This window comes from Merops nubicus, unplaced genomic scaffold (genome assembly GCF_000691845.1).
Source record: "Merops nubicus isolate BGI_N331 unplaced genomic scaffold, ASM69184v1 scaffold298, whole genome shotgun sequence".
Lineage (NCBI taxonomy): Eukaryota > Metazoa > Chordata > Aves > Coraciiformes > Meropidae > Merops > Merops nubicus.
In genome coordinates this window covers 64,961-86,985 of record NW_008623429.1, presented here as the reverse complement: position 1 = coordinate 86,985, position 22,025 = coordinate 64,961, and the positions used below count along the sequence as shown (strand labels likewise).

The window sequence follows — 22,025 nt, the reverse complement described above, 5'->3', positions numbered from 1 at the left end:
TCCTGGAGCAGCTGCCCAGAGAGGCTGTGGAGCCTCCTGCTCTGGAGAGATCCCAAACCCACCTGGACACAACCCTCCAGAGTGACTCCAGAGATCCCTTCCAACCCCCACCATCCCGGGATTCTGTGAAGGGATCCAAGCACAGTATTTGGCCTTGTTTTACAAGCTAGATTACTTGAAGAAAACGTTTTGAAGTGCATAATTCTTACCAGCTGATATAGAGAAAAGCAACAAGCCCCAAGAGGACCAGCCCCTTCCTCTTGGCCGGGTAGCGATGCGGCATCGCCAGGATCTCCAGGACAGCAAATGGCAGCACAGCCGTGTGCTGGGGAGAAAAGAGAGCCCATCACTCACTGGTCCCAGCCTCTCACCCTCAGCCACTGCTGGGCAAGGGGCTCAGGATTATTTAACAACGCTGGATGTGACTGCACAGAAATGAGCATCATTTTTAGAGAGATATCTATGTAAAGTGAAGTCCCCCTGCAGTAACGAGCGTGGAGATTTTTGTGTTAGTGTGTAAAAAGTGCTGTGATGAGTTCTGCCTGTGGGATGATCCGTGTTGCTTCCTAACAGGGGAGCTTTCCTTTCCCATTTTATAATAGATTTTATAATTATTTTTTTGTTTGTAATCCCCCTTAGAGTACAAAAGCTATTGAAGTCTGAACTATGTGCGTTTGAGGACGTAAAAAGTCTCCTCCTTGAACTCATTAAGCAATTGCTGAGTTGCCCTCGTGTCCTCTTTGAGCTGTTATTGTATTTAATATATTGTTCTTTATTATTTACTCCAGAACCATTGCAGCATGTGTGGCTTTTCTTTGTAAACCAAAAAACTTGGTGGTGAACGTTCAGAGGACTCAAGTTAGCTGTGATTCAAGATGATGAGAGGACTTCAAACTTAACCAAGAGTTAGTAAAGAGTTAGCTTGTTGGAGAAGCTTCTGGTTCTTTTTTTTTTTCCCCAAATATTTGAATTTTCTCAAGCCACTTCAGTTTCAATGGCTTTTCTGGTGATAACTGTCTGAGCACAGAGGATTTTCAGCACGGGGCAGCCAGCTTGGTGGCACTTTTTGTGGTGGGGAGCTGCCTCCAAGAGGGATGCTCCTCACTGTGGGGAGCCTGGGAGCACAGCAGAAATCCTCTGGGGCTCAGATTTTAAACAGACAATGCAGGGCTATAGTGGGTTGCAAATGCCTCAACTTGTTGGCTGATTTGTGGCAACTTCTGAAAATAATTAGTTGGGGTTAAAGTTCTCCACTCAATTTTCTGTAACACTCCCTGGGCAAGCAGATGATAGTTTTAAGTTGCAATACCTAGGACAGAAATGGGGAACAACATAGCAAAAACAATTAATGAGGACTTCAACAGTGCAATGGGAGAAAATTATAGCAACTAGTAGCTAACTAGTTAATTAAATTCCTATTAAGTAAGTAAATAATTTCATGGGTAGATGGGGGGAGGAAGGGAGGGGAAGGCAGAGGTATAAGATAGACTTTTAAACAGAAAAAACTCCACTAAACTAATGATTTTTTTGGTTTTCCCTAAAGGCACAGCCTGCTGGGTGTATGGTATGAAGTTTCTTTTTGACCCAAGGCAGCATTTCCAGTACCTTCAATGGGTGTATTGGTCAGAAGCTGTGCTGAGTGATATGGTGGTATGGTGTCAAAGTTTTATTGCTGTATATTTATAGTATAAGTTGCCACAAATACACATGAAATTCTTTACATGCATATTGAGCTGCATACAGCATGCATGAAAACATTCTTTACCTATTGAGACATCCATTTTTGTCTGCCCCTGCTAAGAGACAGCTCACTGGAAGCTGCTTGTCCTCCCTCAGGAGCTGCTCTTCATACCTGGCTGTCCTACTACCAAAATAACTCTTTCATCTCAGCTATCATTTTTTTCAGAGAAAAAGAGATAGGAAAGATCTATCTGATGTTCCAGTTCCTCTCACTCATTGGCACCAAGATTTTCCTCTGTTCTGTTTCACAGATATTCTTCAGCTCTACAACCCACTTGGTGGACAGCAAAGGTCTCGTTGTATCAGCACAAGTGATTCCTGGATTCATTTAAACAGAAAAAATGTCTTTGTTGCACACAGTTTTCATGTATAATCCCTGTTAACTGTCTTTTAGTCAGAAATCTGGGTGTTAAGCTGCTTTTAGAAAGCATTTTTTAAAAGTTTATTTCCCATAGGTGGTCAATAGTTTGACTAAAACCACAAAAAAAAATGACAATACAAGACAGCAGTGATGGAAAACTTGCACTTTGTCCTCAGTTCTAGGCTTTAGCCTTTTGCAGTGGATTTGTCCCTTGTGTGAAGAGGATATAAATCCTGGTTTTCATCTGACATCCACTGGGCTACAAAATTCCTTTGGGAAACATGAAATGTCCTTGCTAGTCTTTTAATTAATTTAAACACTTTTAACAACTATAAGCTGGTTGTTCCAGCTGTGTTATTGCTGTCCTAAGAGGGATTTGGTGGGAGTGACCTGGTGAAATAATCCTTTGTTGAAGTGTCTAGTTTCTAGGTGGGGATTATTTTATATACTTCTTTCCTTAGTTTAGGGCTTTTTGTTCTCAGAGTGAAAGCTGAATAAGTCCAAGTCAGCAGTATGATGCTGCTTTAATAGAAAAAATCTGGGTTGTTCTGGGATGGTATTAACAGAAATATTGTGTGTAAGAAAGACCTGTAGAGTAGCTATGCTGCTCCCCTGGAATTGATGAAGTTTTGGCTGGCATTCTGGCTCTGATTTGGGACCCCCCATTTTGATTAATGCAGATAATTTGGAGTATGTCCAGAAAAGCACAAAGGACATGGAAGGATGAAGAGGAAAGCAGTCCAAAGACAGGCAAAGAAATCAGGCCTGAATGTATTGCTGCATCTAGAGAGAACAGGAAAATAAGAGAAGTTCCAAAGGCTTGAGAGGTTGATGTAATGATGACTGTGATGGATGAGTTGTCCATGTCCATCATGGGTAGGATGAAGGCTGATTGACTCAGTTTTCCTCAAGAGAGGTGTCGCTTCATGCTGGGAATGATGTAGCAAGGAAACAAGCACCTAGAGGAGCTGGGCAAGCCCTTTACAGGAGAAGCTAGACAAGAAGTTGGGTGTGATTCTGCCAAGCACCCTCTGGGCATCTGGGTGGTGAAACTGGCCCAGGTTACCCAGAGAGGTGGTAGAAGCCCCATCCCTGGAAACATTTTGAGTCAAGCTGGATGGGGCTCTGAACAGCCTGATCCAGTTGAAGGTGTCCCTGCTCACTGCAGGGGCGTTGACCTTTAAAAGTCCCTTCCAACCCAAACCATTCTATGTTTCTATCTCTGCCCCAGCCTCAGTTTCCCTCTGAACCAGCTCCCAAGGGCCGTGTAGACTCCAGAGCTTGTGAGTGCACACGTCCAGAAGCAGAGTATGAAAGCCAGGACATGGGTGCCCACACGGGCACTGCAGAGGAGCAGCAAACTGGGAATGGCTGCAAAAGACATTTGGGAGTTTCTCTTTTTATTCTGTGTTGATTTAGAAAACGCTGATTTGCTTAACTAGTCATTTTTTGGCAGGCTCCTCCACTTAAGGAAGAGTTAGAGAAAATAACTCAGGGGCCTGTAAATCAAAAGAAGTTTGAAAGTCTTGGCAAAGCTGGAGGATCTGGCTGCTTTTGGAAACAGCCAAGAGTTTAGTGGAAGGGGTAGGTTCAAATTTCTGCTCTGTTTGATTAACAGGGGCTTGAGGCCGAGCTTCCCACTCCCTGGAAGAGTGCTTCCACCTCCAAGAGCAGCAAAAGCATCCAGGAGTGGGGCTGCCTCCTGTTTTCTCAACAGTTTCTTAAAGGGCTTGGATCTATCCTGATTTGGAAAAAGAAAACAAAACCATACTGTGGCACAGGAAAACTGCTTCCCTCCCAACTGCAGGGATGACACAGGCACACAATACATGCTCTGTCTTCTGGACAAATAATTTCCTCTTTAAAAAACCATTTTGCCATAGATTCATCCCGTTTTATTTATGACTGGATGATGAATTTATTCCTAGGTAGAGCAAATTGTTGTTTGTGTTAACTAGACACACTTTCTGTAGGGCCATTTTAAACTTGCCCTGCAGATGCCTCCTTGAGACAGGTTTCTGCAACAGTTCTCACCCACTTCACGCACCCCCAGGATGAAAATTTTCTAGCTTAGCATTTTTCCTTTGTGGATATATAAAGCTTCTTTTTTTTTTCCTTCCTTTCCTGCTTCCTTCTCATGTACACATCCACCCCAGGCCAAATAAACACATGGGAAAATCTTCCCTTGCTCTTCAGCTATCCCAGAGCCTGCTGGTGACTTCACGTCGTTCTGCCGAGCCGGGTTTGTCCACGGCAGATAAAATCACAGTGGAATTTCCGAATGGCTGAGGATGTTTATGAGAGCAGATGCATATTTATACAGCAGGCTCCAGAGGAACACGTGGCTGGCTCTGGGATGCAGAACCTGCCCTTTGCCTACGACATGCTGCTGCCTTTCCAAACCATTTCCCCCTCGCAGTCAATAGACGTTGACTTTGGCAGCATCGTTAGTGAGAGACCATACATCATGCTTAATTGTAGCTGCTGAAAGGCTTGAAAGACTTCTCATATCCTTCTCAAAAATAAAAAAAAAAAAGAGAAGTATTTGCTCAGTCAAGTTATTTTCACCATAGGTCTCTAGTGCATGCTCTTTAAATACATTTTCATCCCTATTTTAGCTATGCTTTGGATCCTCAAACTGACATTAGTCCGAGGAGTGCAGCGTTTGTTTGGGGCCAAATTCACATGTACAGTTTTGCCTCTTGCTTAAAGGAACCTTAATAATTAAACTCAGATTGACACAGATCAAAACATTGGCAAAAAAAAAAAAAAGATTGCTGGAAACGGTGACTCATTTTTTGATTTCAATTAACAGTTTCTCAGTTTCACATATAAATAGTGAAACTGTCAAAAATAATTATCACAGAGAGAGAAAAAAAAACCTATTTCACTCCAAAGTAAGGAAAACCAGCTAAAACAATAGCTGTGTGTACTGATCAGGCTATCAATGAACCCAACTGACTCAGGGAGGTGATTTTTCTGCTCTTGGCAGGAATCCTGTTAGTACTTATTTCTATGTTCTTTGAAATATTAATATATTTACTTGTCTAATAACCTCTGCTGAGGAAAGCTTTCAGCTTACAGTTTTTTGTAAGGATAAAAGTCTTTTAAATGGCTTTTTATTATTTGTGCAGTGCAAAGATAGAAGTTATGGGGCTTTCAGAAATATCAGAGACATCTTGTTAACTAACCACACTTATAATCTGAATTCTCTTTCCAAATATTTGATTTTATAATCCTCCATGGATCTTTCTGGCACTTATGATTATGAACTTGGGTTTGGTTTCTTTGCTTCTTCCTTGACAACACTGAGGTGAATATGAACTAGTTAGAAAATTGCAAGATTCTCTTGGTTGCTCATAAACTTTAACATATGAATAGAGGTTGGGGAAAGCTTCTTAAAGGTGTGCTGAACTTTATCTGAAATACTGGCATGTTCACTCATCCCCTGCAGAGAAGAATGAAGTTATCACATTCCTCTGGATCTATATATTTTTTTTCCCCCTAATCTATGTTGTATGTTTCCCTGGCTATGTTTCAGGTTCATGAGTTTTAGGCTGAGAGAAACAGCCCCCCCTGCATGTCATTCCACTCCTTGGTAGGACCACATGGAATTTTTACTTCCCCTACCTATTATTTTGGGTCATTTGTGTCTTTGTTCAACGTTCCCTCCTCGTTTTGCTGTGGGGAATATTAGTAAAAGCCAGTTTCCTAGCAGAGGGTTGGGAGGGCTGGGTAGAGTTTGTTCCCAGCTGCAGGCTCCAGCCTGGGCTGAGTTTTCAGCCCATGAATAATCTCCCCTGAGCTGCTGAGATCACTCTCACGCCTAACGCGTGGCGCAGTCTGACTCCTTTCACCCTGTTTGACTCCAGGGTGAGGGAAATGATGCCTTGCTTGACCAGAGCTGTTTGTTTCTCGTTTGTCTGCATTGACATCCCCTCTATGTCTGCTTTCCATTAACATGTGAGGCTTTAGTGGGGGATTTTTTTCACAGACAGCCACCACCGGCCAAACTAAACTCCACTGGGCACAGTCGGACACCACCAAGTGCTTTTGAAAAGCTGCCTGTGTTTCTCCTTTCAGACAAATTCCCTGCAGAGCTCGTGTGCTGACAGCCACCCGTGGCCAATACTTGTGCTTGGAGCTTCTCTGTCTGAATGTTGCTGCAAAGGAAAAGTGAAAACCCACTTTGGTGCTGCCTTAGGAGGCTCGTGAAGCCCGTGTTCATTGGTTGACCCTTGAGGTGTTTAGTCATTCAGCTCTTTGCTGGGAGATGTCCTCTGGTCTATGGAAATTTCCTTGGATTGGAGGCTTTCATAAGCCATTACAGGCTGTGTTATCTAAGCATAATAAAACTAAATTGTTTCCTTTCACCATAACCTCTATTTAGTTTTATACTGATAATTTTCTGTATGCTCTCTCTTTTCTTGGCTTCATTTTGGAACAAATTCCCTCTTTTGATTTCTTTTGCTATGGTACTGCCTTCATTCAAATGCCTCCTTGAAAATTTTCTTTTCTAATCTGTCCTTATACATTTTGCTTCCTCTCTTATCTCTCTTTATTTTTCAGGGTAGGAGGGGCTTAAGGATTTGATTTTATTTCTTTAACTATTATGTTGTCTTATGTACTTAAAGAAATAATGCTCCCTTAGAGGTAGTACCTGTCTTTTAGATTTTCAGCCACCAGTGCATTTTAAAGGAACCACAGATTTGTTTTATAGATGGATTAGGAGGCATGAGGAATCATAGAAAGGTTTTGGGTTGGAAGGGACCTTTCAAGCTCATCTTGTCCAGCCCCCCAGCAGGGAGCAGGGACATCTGCAGCTAGAGAAGGTTGCTCAGAGCCCTGGCCAACCTCACCAGGAATGGGTCCAGGGATGGGGCTTCTACCACCTCTCTGGGCAACCTGGGCCAGTGTTTCACTCCCCTCACTGTAAAATTTCTTCTTTCTATCTAGTCTAGATCTACCATCCTTTAGTCTAAAACCATCACCCCTTGTCCTGTCACTGTTACTGAGCAGATGTGGTGACAAATTAGTCAGGAAGCTATTGCTCCTCTGAACTCCAGCAGCACTCCTCTCTGAACTGCCACCTGCTGCCCATTCCTGCCCTTCCCAGGTCCACTCATGCTCAGCTGAAAAGCAGCATCATTTTTTCCTGCTTTTTCTTTCTGGGCTGTGCAGGTCGTTTGGGAGCATCGTTGTGAGAACTGGATGAAAACATCAGATCAAAGGTAAAAGAGCTTCAGGGGTAACATTTCCTACACGCACATTGGGAAATAAGGCCCTGGCTGAGTCTCTCATTGCTCACCAGAAAATATTTTGTCTCCGTGTCGATGCCAGAATTTTAATTGCCTTTTCTCCCTGACACTAGATACGTAGTCTGAGAAACCAGCTCTGCAGCTGGAAGCTGGTAGGAGCCTGAAGTGACACATCCTTCACTGTGGAATATTTGTCTCCAGCTGTTCCTTCCCAGGGTGGGGTCTGGAGCCTGCACCTGTGCACGCCAGGGCAGCAGCAGCCAGGGAGGATCCCCTGCCACAACATCTGGCTGTGAAACACATACTGTCTCCCTGAGGAAACAGGCTTATGTCAACAAAAGTGGAAACTTCAAAAAAAACCACCAGATATCTGTGTAGTGCTGGGGCAAGCTAAGCATCTCTGCTCTTAAATCTGTGGGGTGATTAATTTCATGTGCCACAACCCTCACACACACATTCTTCTTCCTTGCCAAAAGCTGAATGTAATTGGAAGCCTATGAACAGCCATAGTTGCCAGACAGCTTAAAATTGAGGTGCTGTGAAATGGAAACAAATGGAAATGTTTCTCTCTTGTGTAAATACCCAAGAATTATTAAGCATTAAACGATTTTTTCTTGTAATTGGTATTTAAGGTGGTCAGAGATGAACCTGAGATGGTTCCGGTGCAGACACCTGGAGCAGGATTCCAGTTTGAGTGGCCTAGAAAAGCAGGTTCTGCTCCACACTCTGATTTTGTACCTCCTTGATTGGTCAGTGTTGAAGAATCATAGAATCATAGAATCCTTGAGGTTGAAAGGGACCTCCAAGATCATCAGGTCCAACCATTGAGCCATTAGGGCTCTAAAGTCCTCTGCTAAAACAGATCAGAATCTGTCAGGGTTGGAAGGGACCACAAGGATCTCCCAGTTCCAACCCCTCTGCCATGAGCAGGGACACCTCCCACTAGATCAGGCTGCCCAGAGCCTCCTCCAGCCTGGCCTTAAAGACCCCCAGGGATGGGGCCTCAACCACCTCCCTGGGCAACCCATGCCAGGGTCTCACCACTCTCATGGGGAAGCTTTCCAAAATACCCGTAGGAAGAGAGAATCCTTCACACAGATGCCCTCACATAGGAATAAGAGTGATTTGTATTTCCATAACTTATTTTCCTTTCCAGATGGAGGTAAATCACATTGATCCAAAATAACCCTTCTGTGGTTGGAGTTGTGTCCACATGAGGGAAGGGAACAGCTGATTTAGGTGTGCAGGACACAAACACCTTGCAGATACCAAGAAGCTCCAAGCTGAGAGGGGCCATGGTGAGTCTTACTGGTATTTATAACATCAGGACGTTGGTGTCTTCCTTCAGTGAAGGAAAATTCCTTGCAGCCACTCAGGTTGTTCTTTCACTCCCTTGCATTTCCTTTTTACACTCAGGTACTGCTTAGCTACATCAGGGCAAGGGCAAAGGAGCTTGGGAGGCTCAGGCCACAGGGGGTTTGTTGCCATCTTTGCCAAAAGTCTGCCAGGTAAGTCACTTCTGTGTCTCCATTTGCCATCCCTTCTTTTGTAGTCTTGGTTATTCAGCTTACAAGCCCTTCAAGACATGCTTAGTTCATAACTATGTGTCAGTGAAGTGCCGAGGACACAAAAATGCTGATTATTGTTTTCAAGGTGAGAGGATAACTTAGCTACAGAAGAAACTGGAAAAAGAGACTGCTAAACTAAACTTAGCTGCAGCCTGAAAATAAAGACAGGAAAACGGTGCTTTTTACAAGAAAATTTGTGTTTTACAAAAAATTGGGCTCTGAAACCAAAACCATAAACCTCCTGTCCAAAAAGGCCATTGTTTTGTGAACACATCTGGCCCGTGTTGATGCCTTTGTTGTAGATGAAAATGGTTTTGAGTGATCTCCTCTGCCCCACCGTTGCCCCTCTTTGTTCAGCATCCAGTTCTGTTCACAGTGCAGTGTTGCCCTACACTGCCACCAAGTTCAATGAGACACACCCATGATTTAATCCAAGCTGTCCCCAGCAGTCAGTTGTCTTCTGCAGAGTGTCCAGGTGTTGTTTGAAAAGAGGTGACTGGGAAGGAAAGAGACAATTTCACTTGACCAACTGGTCAGTGTATTGCCTCAGACTTCTTCCACTGCAGAAGCCTCATTCAAATCAAATAATTGTGCTTGAGACAGAAGTAGGGGTTCCTTTTTCATCTGTGAGGCTCAAAGCTTTGCACAAAGATGATAAAACATGATTTTCCCAGGCAAATAGAAGCAGAAACTGAGGCACAGCCCTTGGGTTAAACTCAGCAGAAAGGCAAAGAGAGAAACCCAGGTAGTCTGGAGTATTTTTCCTCCTTCAGCTATTCATCAAGATTCCAGTCTGCGTTAGCCACCCTGTCTGCAAAACAGAGAGTGTTGCTGCTCAGGGTGCAGAAAACATGCCTAAAATGTACCACACTCTGGGCTACCAGGTGGGCAACGACACTTCCCTACTGTCAGAGCAGTAAATGTGAGAAAAATAAATGGCTAGTTGGGTTTTGGGAGGAAGGTGCTGCAGCATCACCACGAGCTCAAGGAGCTTGGTATTCCTGAAGTGGTTCTGAGTGATTATTTTTTAGGTTCCCTCCACGGTTGGATAACAACATATGCCTTCCCCATTTACAATGTTAACACAGACTGAGATTTAAAAAAACCCCTCCACTCCCACTGTAAATGATATGGGACTGATGTCTACTACTGAGACACCACTTTCTCCACCAAAGCCAGTGAGATGCTGCCTCAATCTGCCATGAAACGTCTGTAATCTCAGAGCCATCAAGCACAGCAATGTGCAAGGGAATGAACCCGACAAAAAAGCATCTGCTTGGCATCAGAACTTGGAGGTTGTCCCTTACAGCCTCAGTAGCTGCATCTTCCTCCTGTTCCCAGCAGATATTTTGGGTTGGAAGAAACAAACGCCTCGGCTAAGCCTGAAGGCACCTGTTGGAGGGTGGCCCAAGATGTGGGGATTGTCAATAGAGGGGATCACTCTGAGCTGGTGGCAGATGTTTTTACACTCCAGAGCGACTGGAAGGAAAATTTCCCACCCGGGAGCTGTCAAGCAGGAGATGTCTGCAGCATATTAAGAGCTTTACAGATAAAATACTAGGTTGTGATAGAGGTTTGCTTTATGTGACGTTTCTCTCTCATCGAAATAATTTTGAGGAAGAATTGTTTTCCTTTTTTTAACACCTGTTTCTGACATTTCTGGAAGGGAAAAGCTTTTTGTTGTTGTCAGGATGACTCTGTTATGAAATCTAGATGTAGGTAGGGTAAGGAAGAAGTTACCAGGAACACATTTGATGGATTCCTGCAATGAGTTCTTGCACGTGAGATAAAAACATATATTCTAGCACCTCTCAACCTTCCCATCCCATAAACAAATGTGGGAATAGAAAGGGCAAATTCTCAGCTGTGCACCAGGATTAAAACAAGCAGCAAAGCCCATCTCCTCTCCACTCCACCCTGTGCCCTCCCCTGCCCCAGCACCTCCACTACCAGGAATATTTTACACCTCAAACCACGTCAGATCCTGGACCTGAAGCCAACATGATGCTGAGGACACATGGAAAATTCTCCTTGTTGGCTGATGGTTTGGAGAGAGAGCAGTGCTGGTTTGTGGCAGGGGTTTGGACAGCCACGTGGAGGCCTTGGTGGAGATGAATTTTTGGGCAGAGAGCAGGGGATAAGGTTAAAAGTGCCCGATGGCTGGAGCTTATCACTCAGATATCAGTCACGCCGACGTGCCCCTGGGTGGTGGGACTCCAAATGAGTCTGAATGTGCCTGTGGCTGCTCAAAACCTTCAGCCCGTGTCCTCAGCCAGAAAGCTGAGGACAGAAAACTGCCTCCTGCAGCTACCTTCAACACCCCTCAGGAACTGCTGCAGCAGGTTGCAAAAGCATTCTACCTAAGAACTGAAGTCTGGACAGAAATGAGTCTTTTTGTGCAATTATTTCATACTTTTTGGCTTCTCTGATTGAGTCCAGCACTGAACCTCTCCCTTCTCTCCCTCTTCCCATTAGCCCCACGAGGCCTCCCTGACCTTACAATCCACCCACGGTTTCCATGTTGCTGTCAGCCTCTTTACACTTGACTGATGAGAAATATGTGATTATTCAACACGTCATAAAAACAAGCAGAGCAAATGAAGGAGAAATCTGGAAAGTATTTATAGAAAATCTGTAAACAATCATTGCCATTCAGCTCTTCAAAGCTGTGCACACATTAGCTTATTAGCTGTAGAGCTGTCAGATGTTCTTGGGTTCTTTCACCTTTTTTAGAAATTAAGAACTGCTTTGTTACCCCCCAGCCATTTTGTGTTGCACAGAATCCTGTTTGCAGTAACCATTTATTTTTTTGAGTGTATTTCACAGACTTCTGTCTGCAGAAACAATTTTTTTTTTCTTTTTGAGCTACAATAACCAAGGTGAGATTCTTTCTTTTCCCTTAGCACTACACATTTCATTGACTTCAGAGGTTTGACAAGCACTGCTTCACTCCTGACATTCCTTGTGTGCTAAAAGGCTTCTTGAGGTGATGTCAAGCCCGTGCAGTACTCGACGTCAAGTTCAGATAAGCAGGAAGGAGGAGGAGAGAGAGAAGATGGGGAAACTCTTCTGGAAGGTGACACGACACAAGGCTGAGGCACACGTTGGAATGTCTCTGTTCTCTGCGAGGGGCAGAGATGTTTCTTACTCACCATTGCATGATTCAACCACAGTGGGATGATTCCATCAAGGCTTTTGGGGTAAACCAGCTCTCGGTTGTAGGTGTAGAGTGTCCAAAAGGATATGGACACAAACTGGAAGCAAAACACAAAATGGAAGAAATTTCAAAAGGAAAAAGAAACGCATTGGGTAGTGTCTGGCTAGTGCTTTTGTTTCTGAGAAGGTAAAACATCTCCTGTGTGAATAATGCCAGCTAAACTCACAAATCTCACAGGTTACAACACAAAGGAATTTACTCTGAGGTGCAATGTTCTGCATTGATACTGGGAGAAAAACCTTCATAAACTGCCAACACTGAAATTTCTGTACAATACTAGATTAGCTTTAAACTTTTTTTTAACTTTTTTCCTTTGCAGATGGGACCTTTTGAGGGTCCAGAAGTTCTCCTCGAGGGACTGGCTGTCAAGCCACAGCATTTGTTCTGCTTGGTGACAAAGTAAAAACAGATCTTGGTAAGGCAGTTCTCAGAAAGCTTATCTTTAGCTTCACAATTTATAAGCCTGATTCCTAAACTGCAGGTGCAAGCTGCACCGTGGGCACCTCTTTTTTTCCCCAGCAGGAGAGGATTTACTGTGGTAGAACTTAACCAGAGGAAATGAGCCCTGGTATCCGTTACTGGTACCTGGAGGCTGATTTGCACTTTTTTGGGCCTGGCTTTGTGCTCAGGGTTGGAAATCAGGGATATGAGGTGCTGGAAGAATGAGACTACCTGTGCTCTCTGTCCTGGGAGAGATATGACAGCAGCATCATGAGCACTGCTGTGCAGGGGAGATAAATTAGCCAGCCTCTCCATCTCAGTCCCTGGCAGGACTTTTGCAGTGAGCCAGCTGGCTGAGCTGTTTGTAGACCAGATTTAAGCAGTGCTTCTCAGCCCTTTGGGAGTGAGAGGTGGCTGCAGGCTTCACTCACACAGAGGGGCACCTCCACCTGCAAGTAACCCATCAGTTCCTGTCCAGCCCTCAGCAGGGGCCCAGCATTTGGATACACAGCTCTGTCTGTGAGGGGGTGGGTGAGCTGTGGTGAATCTGGTGCTGGCCATGGCTATAATTGGCCTCTCTTTCTCTCCAGCACCCACTTAAAGCCACGCTGGAGTCGGAGAAGGAGATGTGAGATTTTGCTGCCTCTTGGGCACCCTCTCACGTCCTCCTGGCCCGTGCTGCCCTTTGGAGGAACGCCCTGAGTCAATAAACCCACAGCTCTTTGGCCTGGGAGATTAACACAGTGAGGTTACACCTCACACACCCTTTGGGGTCAGGCTGTGATCACCCAGGGACAGCAAAGTTTGTGCAAGAGGCTTTGCTCTCAACCGTGACAGGCTCAGCGCTGCTCCTCCTCCTAAACGCTCCAAATCCCTTTTCAGATGGGGAGAGAAAGTTCTGAGCTGTTTTATCCACGTGCCTATTATGCTCTAACCACTTATGCAAACGTCATTTTTATGTAGAGAGGTTACTTACTGTGGACACTGGGAAAGCCAGGACACTGAAAAGAAGGTCTCTGCTGGAAATGACGCTCTTAGCACATCGCAGCTTCTTAATTAGTCTCAACACATCAGCCAGGAAGGACACCCCATAGAAGACAGCCTGCAAAACCTAAAGTAATTACACCTAATGAGGGAAACTCATCCAGCTTTAATTAGCGTGTTCCTCAATGAACTCTCTTCTGGCTCTTCAGGGAGCTGTTTTGTTCACAAGCTGCAAAGCCACGTGAGGGAAGTAGCTGTTGGCTAAATCTTTTTTACTAACTGAGATGGATTAAGTAAAGTTGTTGGGCAGATAACTTCAACAGTATCTCGTTTAACAGACTAAACAGAGAGGTGTGATGTGATTCAGAGGGGGGAGGTGGAAGGACATGTTGAAAGCCAGCTCCTTCACACTTCCTATGTTAATTGTTCCCTTCAGTGCAACCGAGCAGGAGCAAAAGAGGACAAAATAGGCCAGGAAAAGTTTCCTGGAAAGCAGTTGCTAATTAACTTCTCCCACCATTTAGGGCCTTCTTCTGGAACACTCAAAGTGTCAACAATCTCAGTGTCACATAGCTCAAAATGCTTTTAATGTGAGAAAGGTACAGAAGTTATAAGAACCAGAACCCCTTTTGCTGAACTCGGGGGGATTCAGGAGAGGGGTTCAGGTGCTTAGAAGCAGAGATCCAGGCTTCACTAACTAAAACTGAGTTCAACTATTTATAACTAATTGATTTTGGAGGAAGGGGAGTGGTATTTGGGTTTGGTTTTTCTCTTTCAATCATTTCCAAGTAAGGAGGGTGAGGTTGTTCAGGGAGGATGCTAGGAGGATTTGGTAAAGAGTTAGGTAAGAGCAGAGTGACAAAACAGTATTCTACAAACTGTGTGGGAAATTATCTCAATATCCTGGTTTAAGCCAATATTGCTTTTCTGATGACTTCATTTTCTCTCCCAACACGACACAGCAGATCAAGCTGAACCACATCTGTCAGACACACTCAGGAAAAACTTGTAGAAAAATACTCCTGCTACTTTGAGTTCAGCACTGAGTGTGGGTCAGATCTGTTAACTCAGGAGGTGACCTCTTCTTTTTAAGGCCAGGTTGTCCCAGAATGATGCAATATGGGAAATGCAGCAAACACTGGAGCAGCTAGTGGTGCTTGAGTGGACAGAGGCTGTGCTACAACTTTCAAAATGAGATCTTTTTTGCCATGATCTTATTCTGAATCAGATATTTATTTAGAGCAAAGTGTCTGAAGTCGTGGGCAGTTACTTCATCAGTTTCTGAAGGAGCTGAGAAGGGTGGTGCTTGGGAGGGGACAGAATTTTCTTCTCAAGAGCATGGGGTGAACAGCCACATTTATACAGGAAAAAAAAAACAACCTCAAGCAGCTTCATCAGACCCCACATAAGGTTTTGTTCAATTCTGAGGCACTCAAACCAGCTCTTTGTGGTTTTTTTCTCTCTCTCTCTCCCCATTATCAGACAATTAGCCTCTGCCACCGCAGGCACCATTTCAGTCAGTAGGGATTCAGCCCTCCAGGTCATGGGTCTGCCTCAGAAGAGTCCATGCTGGGGCTCAGCCTGCTTAGACCCAAGCACACGTTCAACCCAAACATCTGCCCCAGCCCTTGGTCTCACCAGGACACCAAACCCAAGCCCCTGAAGAGCTGAGAGGCCTGGTAATAAACAGAAGCTCTTGTTACACCCTGTAGAGTCAGCAGTAACTTTCTATAAAAGCCATGAAAAATGAACATGAGGGTGGTGACAGTCTGGTGACACATGGTGACTAATTGCCAATAAAGCAATTAGGGAGAGGTCTGGTTCCCAGAGGATGGGGCTATTATTATCTTGTTCATGGTCAGCCTTACATTAATCATGGGACAGGGATAGGCTGCTCTGTTCCCCCCTTCAAAATTAACTAAAACAAACATTTCTGAAAAGAAACAGTCCCAAAACAGCCACATTCTCAGCCTGGTGAATGTTCTGTCCTAGGCAGGGGAGGACAATGTTATCTTCTGAATGGAAAATGCTTATCTGAATGTGTAACCTGACCCATTTCTCTGGCTGCACAGGGAGAAGAACAACTCCTGAAGAACTGGACTAGGTCTCAGGAGCTTGTTCTTGCCCTTTGATAGCTCTGCCCTTGCTCGTGACCCTGGGTTCAAAGGGGTGTCAGTCAGTTTGTGACCACCCTGTGTTTCCAAGAGCAATTCAAGAATACACAAGTAATTCTCCAAGCCAGAAAACTGAATCTAGCTAGAACCATCCCTGTAATGCTCAGTCTGACAGGCTCCTCTGATGGTAAACTAGAGTCAGAGCTCTAAACCTGTGCCCTTCCAGGCTTATTCCTGCAAGGAAGGTGCATCCCAATCTCCCAGCCCTTCACTAATGGGAAAACGTTGATATAAAAAAAATAAAAACTGCCATGAAAACACCAAATTATTCCAGATGTCCTGTGAATTTCCCAAGCAGCGGTGCCGGCGCTCACAAATCCACTGCAGCCACTCATGGAATATAAATCCACTGGCTGTAAATAAAGAGGATCCCCTGAAGTCTTCCCACACGAACAGAAGGAAGACTGGAAGCGTTCAGAAAGCTCAGGAAGAAGCCCAAGAGGAGAATGTGGATGTGATTAGCCTTGCTGGAGAGATGCTGCTTCCCTCTCCAGACCCCGCCGAGCTCCGTGGCATCGGGTGCTGTAGAAATGCTGCCTTTGGCCAGGCTGATTTTCCAAGCTGAGAGTCAAGGTGACAAAGACAAACCTTCATTTTTATCTGCTGGGGTGATTAAAGGGGTGTTTCTGTTTAGCTAACCTGACATGATTTACTTTCACATGTAAGGTCTGGCCACGTGTATACGCTGAAATCTCCAACTCGTACAAATAAATTGGGCTCCAAGCCCTGCCCTTAAGGGAGGATAAATCCAGTATTCTGAGCAAGCTGTTAGACATAACACTCAACATTTAGTGTAGACACGCATCCATTCACAGGACAGCGACCTGGAAAATATGTATACTCAATACTGGGTCTATTTTGAAATAAATAAAAACCAGCTTTCAGGAGAATTGGAAAGTATTTCAGTTAGGAGAGACAAAAGCGTAGGGACCAAAACGGGGCAGTAATGCAATTAATAGTTTTTAAAGGTGCAGTGTGCTCATTATGCAATGATTTATAGATAGATTTATAGCAGGGAGCAGGTTTTTATGAGCTTGGATACTTCAGGCAATGAACAATTCGGCTTGTACTGGTTTGTGTCACAGACAAATGAATACAAAACTGGTTTTATCTGTCATTTCTGCTTGTTCAGTAATAAGCCAATGAGCTCCTTTGATACAGAACCTGCTGATCTTTTTTTTTTTCTTCTCCTGTGAAAATATTTCCCTTCTGAATCTTGATTGCTGTGATCGTTCACTAGATAAATGAATCTGAAGTAACGTCAGGGCTGCAGCTCCCTTGGGAGAGCCCCACGACAAGCAGGGAATTGAATGAGGTGCTAAAGGAGGATCATATCTAGAAGAAATTCTTCCAGCCCCCCCTCCAGCAGAGCTAGGAGCCAAGCTGCATTCCCACCCCCAGCAAAAGCCATGTTTCTCTGCATTTCCATTTCAGGTCAGGGCGAGCTGGCCACGGCAGCTTTCCACAGAAGGAAACTTTTAAAAGCAACTCTAAAGAGCTAAGAGGAATTCTGGGGGGCAGATTCCCAAGTGATTCAGCCAGCTGGTGCCAGAGGCCAGGGAACTGCAGTCTGGCAGAGGACAGGAAGGAGAGATGGACAAGTGTCCTACACGCCTGGCTCTGGGGAAGCCTCCCCCTGCCCAGCGTGGTGGCTTCAGTAAACCAGCACGGCCCAGCAGGAGGCTTTTGGCTGCTCTTCCTCCCCAGGAATGTACCTCCTGGAATCCCAAGGTGTTTCCTGGGACTGCTTCCAAAGGCACAGAAATGTAGCACATCAGGTTGGACGCCTGTGTTCCTCTTGTTCCTTGATGTTCCTCAGCAGCAACAGGGAGTGGTGTAACACCAAACCATGGGGTGACTCTTCTAGGTCCTGTGGAGCCCCACAGGGAGCTCCGTGGGCCATACTGTCTCCTCACCCTCTTCCTCTCCTGCACAGTGGCTCTGGGAATTTTTGCCATCTGGAGATAGCAACAAACCCTGTCCAAATGAATGGGAGAAGGGGGGCTGAGGGCGTTTCTCTCCCTGGGCTCTTTTCCCTTCTTGACAAATCTTTTTTTCCCCCATCAAAGCGATGCCTGACTGCAAAATTGCCAAAGAATCTCAGGAAACCAAGTGCCCGAGAGATCAGGTAGCAGGAGAAATTCAGTGTTGGTAAATGCAATGTAAAGTATTTCAGAAAAAAAAAAAAAAAAAAGGCAATTTTGGTTGCTGTTGTTCAACAGTGAGCTCTAAATTAACTATCAGCATCCAGGAAAGAAATGCTGGACTCGCTGTGGAGTTCTCTCCACAGCTCTCTCAAATTGCTGTCTCCTGGCTCACCAGGAATCAAAACAGACAGAGAGAGAGAGCTGAGAAATTTTAAGAAGAAATAAACAGCAGCCAAGGAAACACCTTTAGGCCACTGCTGTGCTCCTAGCTCACCACTGCAGCCCGCCCTCCTTACCCCTTCCTGGAACTGGAAAAACAAAGGGCAGCAAGGATGCTTGCCTGAAAGAAGCAGCCCTTTGTGAAGGGAGATGAAAAAGGCTCCGACTTCCAGCTTGCAGAAGAGAAAAAGTGAGGGGAAAAAAAATGGTAGAACTCTCTAATGAGTGGAAAACAGAACTGGACAGGGATGGACAATTAAATTATAACACAGAAGTGTTATCCAGCTTGGTTGTTGGGAAGCAGGTTTACACCCACAACCAAACCACTCTTTCACACATGGCACACTTGCCTTGGGTAGGAAGGTACCAGCAGCACAGACAGGTTTGGTTGTCCTTGAGAAAGATGAAGGCTTTGGATGGGTATTAGCTACCTCAGCCTGGACTTCTTTCCTGGCTGGGCAGGTTGGTATGGCAGTGCCATACTGTGGCCAGCTTTCCCCAAAAATGCAAGGAGAGGAGCTGGGCACAGAGTCCCTTGCCTGGGATTTGGCTAGTGGTGGTTTAGTCCCCTGATACATGTCCCAGCAGGATGAACAGAACATCCTTAAGGCTGTTGCATCCTGAGCATTTGGCTGATGGCATTTCAGAAAAAGCCATGTTTAAAACATCACCAAAATCCTGGATGTGCTGATGCAAAGACAACGTAGCCACAAGCCATACCCGTGCCATCCTGACTGCAGGGTGCAGTGTGCCCTCACCCTTCCCCTGCCAGCCTGGCCACCCAGAAGGGTGATGTGGCTCCCTGAAGCCCCAGCTCTTGTAGCCACCTCCCGTGCCATTTACCACCTCTTGGCTGCAAATATTTCATAGTCACCAAGCTGTGGCTGGAAAGCACCCAAATTTCCCAACCTCATCGTGGTCTCCTAAAGCCCCACTTGGAGCTGGGGAGCCTTTAGGCTTCCATTGAGCTCCACCGTGAGGTGTCTCCTTCTGAAGAAGAAAAGTAGAGACAAACACACCCCAGGGCAGACTTCCCACGGATATTTAACTCTGACAGTCACACAGAATGGACAAAACATCCCTGTGGTCATCCTTCAGATTGGCAAGTGTCCCTGAAACTGGTCCCTTCTAGGACATCTCTCCACATGCCCCATGTTCCCACCCCATTCATGGAGTGCTTGGAGTGTGAACAAAGCTCCCCCCACGTATCTCATGTGCTTCCATTCTGGTTTCTGGGTGTGAGACATCACCCATCAGGAGCAGCAGAACACGTTATGGTCTGTGCTTCTCTGTGTGCTTTCAGGAGCTGCAGCAAGCAGCTGACAGCAGCAGTAAAACACCGAATAAAGCCACAAGCACCTCTCTCTGCAGGCTGGAATTTCTTTCCCTCAGGCTCTCCACTGATTGGCAAACTCAATAATGGCTCAATTAGCACCGTGCAAGGCTTTGTTTTACCTTCTCTGTTATTTACAGGACAGAAGAGCCTATTAAAAAAATAAAAAAGGAAGTAAAACTCCAGCATACATCAAACTCCCACGTGTCCTGGCTGGGCATCCCCTTCCATCCTGTCCCTCTCCTCACCGACAGCTCATCTCTTCTACAAAGAGGCAGCTGGCTTCAGAGGACTTCCCAAAAAACCAAGCAGCTCACCAGTGTTCCCTCTGCACAAAACCTGTCCCTGCACTTCAGAGCACACGTGTGGACCCCTGCTCGGTTTCCTGCGGGGTACGAACCATTCAGGGAAGCAGTTGAAGCAGCAGCAACCAGAGCAGCTGCCCCTGTCTGCAGGCACAGATGGCAGACAAACAACCAGGCATCTGGGGATCGCTGTGCAGCACGATTTGCTTACCAGGTTGAGGACTGTCAAATATTTCCACTGCCCGCCGTACAGGAAGATTTCGGACGGCCGCTCTTCTGCCCGGACCTGGGTGATGGAATAGGCAACGAAAAAATACCAGAGGAAAGCAAGGCAGTGGTAGGTGGCGAGGGTGGAGATCTCCATGCTGGAGCCAAGAGCAGGTGATAATCGAGCACCAAAGCAGCTTTTCTCCTAAGGCCCTGGGTCTGTGTGCGTGGAGAACATCAGGGCAGGAGGGTTTAGTTCAGTTTTACTCGGGCCACGTTGCTGTCACCCAAAGGAGCAGCGGCAAGGCTGTGAACTTTGCTCCTCTTTGCTTCCCCTCTGGCAGTGCAGGCAGGCTGGGGGGTGGGTGAGAAGAATAGGCTTACTCCCCAGATTTAAATGCCTCGCTCCAGCTTAGGGAAGCTTAGAGAAGATTAGTCATAGAGTTACGTAAGTTTTTTTTTGGGAGGGTGTTGGTCTTTCCAAAGCGGGGGGGAGCCCTGCTGCTGGGTTTGTGTAACAGGCTGTGGGGCTTGGAGCAGCAGAAGTGGCACTGTGGGGGCAGCCGTGTCTCCAGCTCAGCTCGGGAAGCCTCTGAGCCCATGAAAAGGAAGAAGTAGGAAGCCAAACTGAGCTGGTTTGTTGATAGGCTACAGAGGTGGCTGAAGCTGAGGGGATTCGTAGGCAAAGGTCCTCGGGGTTGAAAATCACCATGAGCATTGATGGTTTGCTGGAGGAAAAGGTTCTGCTGCCGTGCACGGCAGGTCGGACACACCCTGGGTGGCTTTGGACCTCTGGCAGGGGTGAGGACACGGGGCAAAGGCCTTGGGTGACAACCCCAAAGCACTGAGCAAGGCATCTCACGTCCCTGCTGCCGTTCACCTTCAGATGGCCCCTCTTCCCTAGCAGGACACCATCATCATCCAGCGGGGTGGGGTGGGGAGGAGAAGACCCAACACTCCCACAACGACCCTCAAATGAAGTGATCAAAAAAGTTCCTGTGGAGCTGCTCGTTTCTCCTTCCCCTCCTGCCTCTCCAAGCAGCCCTCATTAGCCCTGGAAAACACACACAGCATTTCCTATTTGGGCCAGAGGTTCCCTCATTGCAGCATTTCATGGGGGGACCTCGGTGGGTACCACATCCTGACCTTCCCCACGGAGGTTGGGAACAGGGGGGAGTTCTTCTCACCCCTGCAGAGATGTCCCCTGGGGCAGGACTGAGCTTCAACCAAGCAGACTGCATTCAGGGATCTCTAGGGGGTTTTTACCCTTTCTCACTGGCCTACAGGCAGCATTGAGCAATCTGCTGTGCTTTGGTTTGGTTGAGGTTGCAAAGCGAAACTGACCCAAAAAAAAAAAGAAAAAAAAAAGGATAAAAAGAAGAAGGAAAAAGAAATGGGAATATTATTTTTTGGACTATGACAAGGTGACCAGTATTTTCCTGGGAAATGCAGCAGGAAAGAGTTTTCTAGTTGCCTTCAGAGGTTTCCTGGGCACGGGCAGTGCTGGGGTGAGCTGCCTCCTTTTCTCCTCTTTAAGTCTCATCCCTGGGACAAAAGGCAGGAGGAGAACAGGACCTGACCTGGAAGGGCTCTTTTTATTAGTGATCTGCATATCAAAGGCACCAGGCAGGCAGCACTTCAGCTGTCTTCCCACCAGTCCTTCTGAGGATTTGCTGGAGTGAAAAAAACGGTAGGTGCCATTGCATGCAAATGTATGTAAATTTATGCAAAACGCCAAGGTATGTTTTTTTTCTTTTCTGGAGGATCTTGGCCAGTGTGGCTGGGAAGGTGTCGAGCACGGTGACAGGTTTCTGATGTGGACACCTGTCCCACAGACTGAGACCATCTGCTTTGTTCTCCCAGCTACAAGAGGGAAGACACACGTCCTTCAGCAGAGACAGGGGATGAAGGCTGGGTGTACAGAAATGACAAAGAAAGGAGGAGTGCCAGCTGGGAACTGAAGTCTAACACCCTGCTCTTCGTGGAGGCTTTTGTCTCTCACTGCAGCAAGCAAATACACTGGAAAGGTTGTAGCTTATGGGTTCTCTCCATGGGCATGAACATCTACTCA

General features: G+C 46.0%; 1 protein-coding gene across 1 annotated transcript in view; it reads right to left on the bottom strand.

Annotated features, from left to right (window-relative positions):
* ADTRP (androgen-dependent TFPI-regulating protein) overlaps window positions 1–20,111 on the bottom strand; it is a 29,455-nt gene extending 9,344 nt beyond the window's left edge. The window contains exons 1-4 of the mRNA XM_008945040.1: window positions 19,959–20,111; window positions 13,562–13,696; window positions 12,080–12,181; window positions 210–325 (exon numbers count right to left, since the gene is read on the bottom strand). Of these exons, the coding sequence (XP_008943288.1) occupies window positions 210–325; window positions 12,080–12,181; window positions 13,562–13,696; window positions 19,959–20,111 (506 nt within the window). The remainder of the gene's footprint in view (window positions 1–209; window positions 326–12,079; window positions 12,182–13,561; window positions 13,697–19,958) is intronic.
* Between the last annotated feature and the right edge of the window lie 1,914 nt (window positions 20,112–22,025).